This window comes from Botryllus schlosseri, chromosome 16, assembly GCF_051294905.1.
Source record: "Botryllus schlosseri isolate E-star chromosome 16, Bs_hap1, whole genome shotgun sequence".
NCBI lineage: Eukaryota > Metazoa > Chordata > Ascidiacea > Stolidobranchia > Styelidae > Botryllus > Botryllus schlosseri.
Window position 1 is genome coordinate 18,747,634 of NC_137251.1, and position 11,053 is coordinate 18,758,686.

The 11,053-nt window shown below is 39.9% G+C and overlaps 1 protein-coding gene across 1 annotated transcript; it reads right to left on the reverse strand.

Annotated features, from left to right (window-relative positions):
- Window positions 1-3,564: 3,564 nt before the first annotated feature.
- Window positions 3,565-10,168, reverse strand: LOC145458878 (uncharacterized). Its single transcript, XM_080337378.1, has 5 exons — window positions 8,412-10,168; window positions 6,542-6,587; window positions 5,780-5,808; window positions 5,115-5,210; window positions 3,565-5,052 (listed from the first exon to the last, which is right to left on the reverse strand). The coding sequence occupies exons 1-5, from the start codon at window positions 10,032-10,034 to the stop codon at window positions 4,945-4,947; spliced, it is 1,902 nt and encodes a 633-aa protein (XP_080193504.1). The 5' UTR covers window positions 10,035-10,168; the 3' UTR covers window positions 3,565-4,944.
- Between the last annotated feature and the right edge of the window lie 885 nt (window positions 10,169-11,053).

Here is an 11,053-nt window from a genome sequence, read left to right on the forward strand (position 1 = left end):
GGGGGGGTGTTCGGCCTGTACTGCCATTCAAACATGGTGTCTCGGCTGTGTTCGGACATTGTGTCTGCGGCGACTTTGGACATCATGTCTGGGATGTGGTCGGCCTATGATGCCATTCACACATTATGTCTGGGGTGTGTTCGGCCTGTGCTGCCATTCGGACATGGTGTCTTGGGTGTGTTCGGCCGTGTTGATACCCGGACAACGTATCTGGGGCGTGTTCGGACATCATGTCTGGGGGGGGGGGGTGTTCGGCCTGTACTGCCATTCACACATGATGTCTAGGGCGTGTTCGGCCTGTGTTGATACCCGGACATCGTATCTGGGGCGTGTTTGGACATCATGTCTGTGGTGTGTTCGGCCTGTGCTGCCAATCGGACATCGTGTCTGGGACATGTTCGGCCATTCAAGCATGGTGTCTGGGTTGTTTTCGGATCTGAGTTGACACTCGGACATCGTGTCTGGGGCGTGTTCGGTCCGTGTTGCCATTCGGACATGGTGTCTTTTGGGCGTGTTCGGCCCGTGTTGATACCCGGACATCGTATCTGGGGCGTGTTCAGACATCATGTCTGGGGTGTTTTCGGCCTGTGTTGCCATTCGGACATGGTGTCTTGGGCGTGTTCGGCCTGTGTTGATACCCGGACATCGTGTCTGGGGCGTGTTTGGACATCATGTCTGGGATGTGTTCGGACTGGGTTAGCAGCACTAGAAAGTCGTGCCTGGTACTGTAACTGACTTTATAGTGAATATAGCGACTATCCTTATTTCTGACATGACTATCCTCATTTCTGACATGACTATCCTCATTTCTGACATGAGACTCACCTCATTTCTAACATATTTGTCCTTATTTCAAACCAATCGAACCAACCTTCCTCGGAATGTTGGATGTAGTGGTTTTTTTGATGTTTTTGATGGCCTAAAGCTTACCAGTTGATACTCCCACAAGAAGTACTGGTTTTAGTGGACAAAAAATGATAAAAACTGCATCTCAACAGTCGTTCACTGTCAAAAAAGCAAAAAACTGAAAGAGTTCGAGACTCCTTGGGCACATCCGACTAGGTGCCTGGCGGGTATTAACGCTCAATTTCTGTTCGAAATGGTTCACTGTGTGATGCAAATCAACTAACGTGACCATTGACATCATGAGCAGCGTTCATATCCTTGTTTATCGGAGTTATTGTGGTTGTAAATTTTTAAACGCGTTTTTCTCAAAACTTGCTTTTTCTGCCTACGAATTCTATCTTCTCTGCACCTGCTTATCCGATTCATCTGAAATTTTGCACGAATGATGGTTTGGGTATATACAATAATCCGATTGAGCGCTTTCTCAAATTTTTTTCTGTGGAGATTTCTATATAGGAAAAAATGTTGCGAAAAAGCCTAAATTTAGGGTTCGCTTCCAAAAATTTCATAAATTTTGTTACGAAACGTTTTTTTGAAAATCCCTCAATGGGATTGTAGATATATGTCTGCACTATCCCTCCACCAATTTTGAATAGAATATATATAGAGCATTTCGACTTTTTAGGATTTTGGTGAATGGGGGGTGAAAATTTACATATCTTTTTGAGTTCTTGTCCCCTTGGGGGGTATGCCTATGGTTGAACGTAAAGGCCATATTCGGAAAGGAAATTTCCTCCCCTTTCCAACAATATATGAATCATTGAGCTTGCATCTACCTTGTGGGAGATATGACCATATACGTGAACACCTGTAAAATTCATTTCTAACTAGGAGTGCCCCCTTAAGATTAGAGCCAGAACCGATTATCAATTCGCCGGTCGAAAGAACGTTACAGCATGGTTGTAGGAGTCAGGGAACTATAATAATCTGTGACTGCCAGACTGCGAATATTGCTTTATAACTGGGTGTCCAGTAAGGCTGCTCAAAAATAAACTTTTTTCCGGATTCCAGCCATTCACTGATTAAATTGTTAGGTTACCCCAAAAAACACTGCACACCAAATTTGGTTGAATTCTAACAATTATAAGCCGCCGCGGAGCCAATTAAAAATTTTAATTTATTGAGGAAAATTAAAAATAAAAATTCCTTAACTTTTTCTGTCAACCCCACTTACTTGAGTAGATTTAATTAATGTCAGTCAATTCTACTTCAAGTAGTTTTAGGTTGCTTATGTAAGAAGTTCTTCTACTCGTACGTGAGTATATTTTTTTGCGTCGCTACTTCTACGTAGCTTTCTTCTAGCTCGAGTAGCTTTCTTGACTACGTTGACCACCTCTGCACACCCCGAACCCCCATATTGCGGGGTAGGGGGGCGATGGAAGTTGACGGAGCCCTAATTATTTCGTGAATTAGCATAAATTATAGATTTTTTTTCAAAGTTATGCATCTTTTGCCATTTCGGCAAAACCAAATCGGCTTGCCAGCGAAGGGTGGGTATGATTCAATAATCAATTATATCCAGATAGGAGGATGCCGAACGACCCAGTTGCGGTCTCTTAAGCTGGCATCCACCTCGGCCTTATGCCCGATGTTACAGTACCTTTTTCTCGGCTCTTTCCATTCTTTCTGGGTGCGCTCTTTCATCGGGTCTTTTTTTGTTGCCGTAAGAACAGCGACGAGGGCGAAGAGGAGCCCAGAATAACCTCCGACACGGAATCGTACCCGGGCCGCCTGGGAGGTAGGCGCTTATCGTCACCACTATGCTATATCCCCCGCCTACTGTGTTCTATATTGAGTACCTACTGGACGAAGTTTGGCAAGCCCTGTTTTAAGATACGCAGTGACTGTGCTGATTTGCCGTCGAAAAATTTGTATTATGAATAAAATAGTATTCACGGTGGGCACCACTACGATAAATAATTAAAGAACTGGTCACCGTAAATACTATTTTATTCATTATCCAAATTTTTCGACGGCAAGAACTCCGCTTCCACTGGTTGGAATTGAACCAAATTTGGTGAACATCGTTTCTACAGACAGCCTAACACTTTCATGAGGTGAAGAGAAAATTTTCAAATTATTTGTCATTTATTTTTATATAATAGAAACTTTCTTCTCCTGCAGCAATGCGGTTACTGGTTGAAATTGATCCAAATTTGGTGTGCAGGCTTAAATTAGGTAACCGAACAATTTTATCAAGTAGCCAGTACGATTTGAGAAAAAAAGTCATTTTTGAAGACCCCTAGCGAGCATTTTATATATTTTTTAGTGTGCCACAGGTCAAATAAGTTGGAATAACCACTGCTCTGGGACAGGAAAGGCTCGGGAGTTTTGGTCACGTAAGAGTCGCTGACACAGTTGATCTGAGTCAGGTGGAAGAAAAACAGAATAATTTCCCGACTCACAATTGAATTGGGAGACGAAGTCAGCGATTTGCGGAAAGGTGGAGTCGCAGTTCCGCTCAGCAGAATTGGGAGCTACACGGTCGCATCGCACATTGTGCGTGTATTGAGCAGATGAAATCTATAGAACAGCTGATTATGATTATAAAAGCCTGATCTTGATTTCAAAGACGATTCACTGCCGCCAAATTAATAGAATAAAATACGCCGCCCTGACAAGAACTTCATGAAACCCTACTCAGACCGTAGAACATGATGAACATTTTAAGGCACACAAACTCGACAAATTCTGCCAAGTAAATGAAACATTTATTGATATGCAGCTGAAGATAGAAAGCGATAAACATAACCCCAAAGAGTTACACCATGTACAGCATTTACACAGTGTCGAACTACTACACATGATGAATTTACAGCGATAAATAATGCATAACATAAGGTAATGATGGCTGAAAATGCCATTTTCTCGCATTAAAGTAATATTGAAACCAGTCAACACAGAAGTTGCAAGGGTATTTTGTATCAACGACACATAGCACTTGTTAGCAGAGTGAAAATACTGGTAGCCGAATGCTGAGCATCTCCTTATACGAAAGCGCAACAGCAATAAAGTTGGTAGTTGGAAGCAAAAATCTCCAATTCAGCACAATGCCAATTTTACCCATAGAGTCGCGAACTGAGCACCATCCACAAATCTCAACTTTGAAATAGCATCCAACCATGCTCATAATTCAAAACTTTTCCTGGGATCAAAGGGAGTGGGAGTGGCAAAATATCTGGGTGACATGAAAACGAAGAAAAGCAGCAAAATTTAATGCAAAACAGATATGAGAGTGGCATTTACCAATTTCAAATAGCCGAACAATTCAAACCAATTGCCATATCACAGCGCTGAAATTGTTCGGAACAATGTAACTACAATTCGGTGTACCAAATAGGCTAAATTGTGACCAATCTCATAATCTCTTTTATGGGCAGCCAGGTATAATATTACCGAAAGAATTACATGCATTTTTTCCAACAGCAAAGGGTTCGATACATGCATGTATGGTGTCTGCTGGGCTTTGAAAAGGTTAAGGTTAAGAACCACTGACGGGTAGGTTTGTGTAATAATTTCAAAAGCATGTGCGACTCAAATCATCACATAGTAAGGCAAATATAAAATGTAACGCATTGGTTATCTAAATAGAAAACTGCAAAGTGCTAGCTTGGATTACCATTACTATACTATATTAGTAAATATACTACGTCGCAAATACATGGTTTATTCGCTACCTGTTCTAATAGTTGTGTTATAAAGCCAAAATTTAAATTCTAAAATAAAAAATGGACTGCTACTGTTACTCTTACTACGCACAAGACGAATATCAATTTTGCAATGAAACATGCTGAAATTGTGCGTCTCGTACCCTAGTAACAGGAAAACCACACAACACTTCAAACTTTTAGCTCCCGTCACAGTAATATAGAATTTTAAACGCAAAGCAAGGCATATTTTACACCACGCACCGAGGAAAACTTACAATTTTCAAATATTTCATGCCGCGGACAAACGATGCACATCGGCCAAAAAACATTGGCATCCAATTCCAAGGACGGAAAAATCAAACTATCATACACTATATTACCGGCTACACTAAAACCGGTACGTTTTACCGTCCGGTTGGCTTTCCAGTCTATCATATTTTCCTCTGAATCGCGAGCCTGTTTTTCGCTGATTCGAAGGTCGTAGATAACCCATAACCTGTGATGTAAAATGTGAAAGTCAAATCGACCAATCACTTACGCGACGTGATATCTACTAACCTTCCTCTTGTTATGATACAGTAAATAGCATATCGCTGTCGCGAACATAACAATGAGGATGAAGGTGAAAAAGCTACTTCCCGGTTCGTCCTCGCTCTGCGAATTCACAAATAGACATCAAGATTTCAATTCACAGGATTATATACCGAGTCGGATTTTCATTCGTCCTCAGCTATGCTACGATTTCAATTATGTGTTTTTGCAGGGGTGCCGAGTAACATAACCAAACGTATTTGTAACTTAGAATTCCCTGTCAACATAGTTAGCAGCCAGGCTTGAGATCTCTCGTTGCAGATGTGTGGATGCTACATCATTCGCATAATATATAAATTGCATAAGTTGTTACTAGTTAACAAGGAATTCTTAATGATGGTGTGCTACCGAAACTTGTGGAGCAACTAGCTACTTGAATCATCGTTCGGTTTGCCCTAATACTTGTGTTAGGTTATTCGAGATTGAATTACACCAGTGGGCAATGTTGAGATGCAAAATTTACAAATCCAGTAAGATTGAGGAAGAGACAAATTATCATGAATCTATGGTCATCACAGACACTAAACCTACAACAGCCACAATCTGTAATTTTCAAGTAGTATTGTAGAAAACAGGATAACTGTGAAGAATAAATATCAATAAATAAAAATGAAGGAAACTGTGCTTTTTACCTCTGTAACACCCATGTTGACAATGCTACCTGGAAAAAAGAACCAGTTAAACTTTACCAGCGCATATTTCATGATCATGAAGATCTGACGACTGGAACTAGATGAATTCATTGATTGTTTAGACAGAACACAGAATATATTCATCCATATTATAGGAAAAAAAGAGCATATGGTATTATAATTATATCTGTGTTGGGAAGTACTACTATTACAAAATAGTATGTTGCAAGATAGATGTAAATAAACACGAACTTTTGTGCAGGTAACAAAGATCACAGGCTTGTACTTTGGACGGCAAGCATTTCAATACAAAATCCTTCCACAACTGCATCTTAAAGGCTGCACAATTATTGAAGACTAATGACCTTGCTAGATTTCAACTACTGCAAAACTTAAAATTAGTCTATATTCCAGAAAGCAGGTACTTAATTGCAGTCGAGTTGTGCAAGTCCATAATCAAATATCGAGATTGAGAGAGTAATCACTAGTCAGAAGCATAAGGAAATGGAATAATTTGCAGAAAATTCAACAGCATTCGCAATTCAATAACCTAAAAAGATTAATAATTAATTCATGAAAAAGGAAAAGATTCGAAATCATTTTTTCTGGCAGAGAATCTTGTGAAATTCTCTGCAGTTAACAGGACTTTAAATTGTCTACGCATTAAAAAGTTTAAAAAAGACATGAAGGTTTGATAAAAACGCTTGTCAAGTAGACTAGCACATTCTAAATCTTGCTTAAGAAATACAATTGACGCGTCACCTGTGCCTTGCTTCGGTTCACGATCTACAGCATCATAGCTGGCATCCTGAAAAAAATAATAATTGGTACCGGTATTCATCCAGTTATTCACACGACATTTCGATTTTAACATGAAATGCCATACACGAATTGGTCTACTGCGTCATGTGTGAAAGGATCTCTGGAGTCAATCCTACACATACAAGCTGATAATCTTTTAATAAGGAATAAATGCAGTACATTTGAAGCTTGGTATTCAAGCTGTTCAATGCTAATATTCCTAAATGATACTTAGTTCTGGAATTCTGTAACCACTATTCTATCGCTTCATAACATTGAATTAGGTATCAGCAACCAAACTTATCTAATATCTTATGATTATTTTTAAATTTACTTATTACTGGAATTTTGTTGATCTACAAAGTAGTTTTCTATGAGTATCTAAACATGTTTAGTAGCCACATATAAAACAATGGTTATTTACAATAGTCACAAATCCTTCTTAAGCTCAACCTTTCAAATTAAGAGCAGCTGTCAAGTAAAGATTGGTCCAATTCATAAACACTGGCAAAGGTTAATCCGTTTGAAAGCCGAATATGACATTTCCAACCACGTTGAAGTAAAATAATTTAAAAGAACGATTTCAAGTCTGTTGGTTAACATTGGTGGACTAACATAAAGAGAGGGAGGGTGCACATAACGATTGTCACGTAACAACGTAGGGAATTTTGTGTAGCAATGTTGTTACGAGTGTTCTGGCACTAGATCTAGACTTCTAGTAAATTCTCTAAAATCACTGTCAGTTGAATCGTAGTTATATCCAGGATTAATCTGTGGCAGAGGCATGAACCAAAACTACACATTGAAATTTGATACATTCCAGAAAGGAGAAATATAGAGGGTACATGTTAGACTACGCTCCAGAAAATTCTAGCACAGCAGTGTCATTCTATGATTCTACGTTCTACCTATTCTATCATTCCTATAAATAGGATATAAGTTAGAGTCAGTGTTCCGCTTCAGTAACCACATCCAAATTGTAGTACCGTAATTGAGTCAAAGTCATTTGCACCATGATTACCAGTAAACTTTTCATAACCACACTATTCAGTATCCACTTTAAGATGGTAATTATTTATATTTGTATCTTGTGTATGATGCTTTAATCTTTTAGAAATACAACAGTTCTCAGAGCCCATAAAGGAGCAACGATGAGATGGCTTGTGAATAAAACAAAGAGCTGATTTGATAGAACTTGATAAGCTGATAACAGTGGTTCCCAAAGTGGGTGCCAGCTACAAACTGGGCGGTTTATGGGCACAGACAGTAAAAGGGAGGTTTATCGACTAAGAAAACCGTTGAGGAAATCATGAAATTTATAGCTCTACTAATGCATCATATATATATGATGGAATATGTGGTACCGTGAAGAACTTCAATAGGAAATCGGCACCAACGCTTTCCGTATATGATCATTGTTTTAACAGAGTTTTTAACCAACCAATCAATTGATCAACGAACAGATCAACTAGCAAGCAATGTTTATTGAGGTAAGTTTGGAATTGCCATGCAAACGTTGGCACCAAATCAAAGTGTGATTAGTGATTATTCAAAAGGAGAGTTACTGCATACAATATTTCCGCGCCCGCCTATTGCAACTGCCCTAGAATTTGCACAGAGTAGTGACCGGAATAATGTATAACATGTTGCCTAGGAATTAGATCAATCAAAAAAGACCTTTGTATGCAATGATAAAAAACGCTATTTTTCTGGCAGTAGGGGCGTTTGGTACAGGTTTGCTGTCCAGGGGGCCTTTTGTAAAAAGGTTTGAGGAACACTGATCAGTAATAAATTGGGTCATAAAGTTATGAAATTCAAAAGGAAAATGTACCATATTTTCCGAAACAAAGTCCTCCTCATCATCATCATCATCATCGTTATTCCCGAACCCAACGTCACCACCGGCCACAACCATACTATCGTTCTCCTCATCTTTTTCATACGCGGGACCATCATCTTCACTATAATCATCCGCCAGGTCGATTTTAGTTTCGCCAACAGTCACAGCATCAAGCGTACCCTCATCCTTGTCCGTATAATCATCATTCTCCGTCACTGGAACATTATCTTCAGCTGGTTCCAAGCTATTCTCCGGCTTGTCATCTTCTGAATTTGGAGCGTCACCTGCATCAGTCCCAGCTGTTTTGTCAATCTTCTCGGTGTCTTCATTATTCCCAGTTTCCTTAGCTTGTTCATCGACAGGTTCCGGGTCTTTTTCCGGCTCTACCGGGTTCGATTCTACATTCTTCCCATCATCAGGATCTTGATCGGTATGCGTATCAGCATTTACCGGAGCATCACTCGTCTTTGTATCTTCATCAGTGCCAGTTTCCTCAGGTTGTTCATTGACAGGTTTCGAGTCTTTGTCATGCCCATTCGATCCTTTATCATTCCCTGAATCAGAATCCGGAGCAGTATGAGACACATCTTTTGTACCAGGCTTATTCGCTGTTTCGTCCTCCTTCTCTGCATCTTCGTTGGTTCCGGTTTCCTTAGTTTTTTCATCGACTGATTTCGAGTCATCTTCCGGGTCTGCGTCATTCGAATTCTGAGCCTTCCCGTCATCAGAATCAGTTCCAATTTTTTCTGCTGCATCCCTGTCTTCATCAGAGTCTTCTTTGGTCTGCGATTTCGAAGAATCATCGCCGACACCTTTCACGGCTTCTTCGGTCTTGTTATTTCCTTCTGCATCGTCTTCCGTACCAGTTGGTTTATTTTCATGATCAGATGCATTTTCAGTCGGAGTTTGGATTTCATGAATTTTGCTTTTGCCATCATCGTCTGTTCCTGCCTTGGGATCTGATGAAGTCGTATCGTTCGAATTGGCTACTTTGTTGTCAGGAACTTTGCTTGCATCTATGATCGGATCCCCAATTTTTGCGGTGACACCCTTTTGTGGTGTTTTTTCCGGATTTTTGTTAGTTTTTTCAGAGTTTTCATCTCCTGTTTGAGAACTTGAAGAGTTGTCCATCTTCGATGTACCGTTTGTAGATTCAAGATTCGTAGTTACACTGTCTTTGTCGCTTTTGACCATCTGTGCATCTGATGGGCTGACAGCTTTCGTTTTTTCATCTGCTTCACTGTTGTCAGGATTATCATTGCTTTTTGGTACAGATGCCGGGTCACCGTTAGTCGTTACGGGTGCTGAAGTATCTTCATCTGTTTCTACAGACTTGCTTGTAACATCTTGTTCAGCTGTATCTGTGCCATCGTCTTTTTCATTGTCACTATCTTTAGTAATTGCAACGTCTGGGGACTGGTGTTTATTCACTAAAGCAGTGCCTGCCTTCAAATCTCTAGCTTGATTCAAGGATTCGGATGGATCATTTGCATGAGGGTGTTCAGCATCATATGTAGGGGTAGTTACTCTCGGAGGGGTAGTTACTCTTGGAAGGACTGCACCATTGACCAAGGAAACGATCAACAGTAGTGTGGCGATTAGTGTCAGCCTCATATTTACTGTGCACTCGGTACGCTGAAAACTGAGGAATCTCCGTCAGTTAGTCATACGGTAAAAACAATATAAGATTGCGATCTAATAAAAAGATAGGCGGGTGTCGAAATGACTTGGGAGCAGTCTTTCAATCAGGCACCTACTTTCGTCTAGAACATTGGTTCCCAACATGTTTCAAGGCGATCCATCTCGACCCAAACAAATTATCATAATACATATTGTGATCAAATTGTTATGCATTCTGATGCAAAATGAGTGAGCATCGAGCAAAATCTTTCGAAAACGAGTCGTGGTGTACATATTAATACGTTTTTGATGATATTGATTGTTATTTTTCTTGCTCCAACACAATATGCCTGATACCAAACGATTCAAAAAATAAAATCCAGTGTCCCAGACCCAAGTTTGAGTCGCAATCCAACCACAGGCCTAGAGCAAGATCAAGATACTGGATCAAAAGTAACGGTAATGGTGAAAAGATGATGGAAAAATTTAAAATGAATGAAAACAGCTTCGGTTAGCTTATCTTCACCTTTCACTTTTTAAGCGGTTACAATGTATTTCATTATTTTCTTGTCTGCTTGACATAGAAAAGCTGTCGTTATTTACACTATTGCACATTAAGCACACCATATCGTATTGTTGCCTGATCAGTGAATTCATAGGGTTTCAATGATGTGGGGAGTTTAAGAACCACTGCACTACCTCAGTCCCACTGTCCTGGCAACTGGTTCCGACTATATTATGGCCTTACCCCTGTAACGAGTTAACGATCCTGGTAAGTGGTAACAGATTAAATTATCGAAAACTGCGAGTTATGTTCAATGGAAAAATTCGCCCCTGAGCTACAGCTCAAGCTGATAATCACAACACATACGTTCCTGTCGTATTTCCAGAACAGCTTCAGTTCAGAATACCGAAGAAGTACCGCATATTGGTAAGGCAACACGACAATACATATACAATGTATATGTATATGTATACAGAACTGATGTATATTATACTTCTGATGTACCAGG

Coding starts and splice junctions, on each gene's coding strand:
- LOC145458878 (XM_080337378.1), bottom strand. CDS start 10,034: ATGAGGCTGACACTAATCGCCACACTACTGTTGATCGTTTCCTTGGTC. Junction 5,809..6,541: donor TGAACCGAAGCAAGGCACAG/GTGACGCGTCAA, acceptor TCTTTTTTCCAG/GTAGCATTGTCAACATGGGT. Junction 5,053..5,114: donor TGTATCATAACAAGAGGAAG/GTTAGTAGATAT, acceptor TTTACATCACAG/GTTATGGGTTATCTACGACC.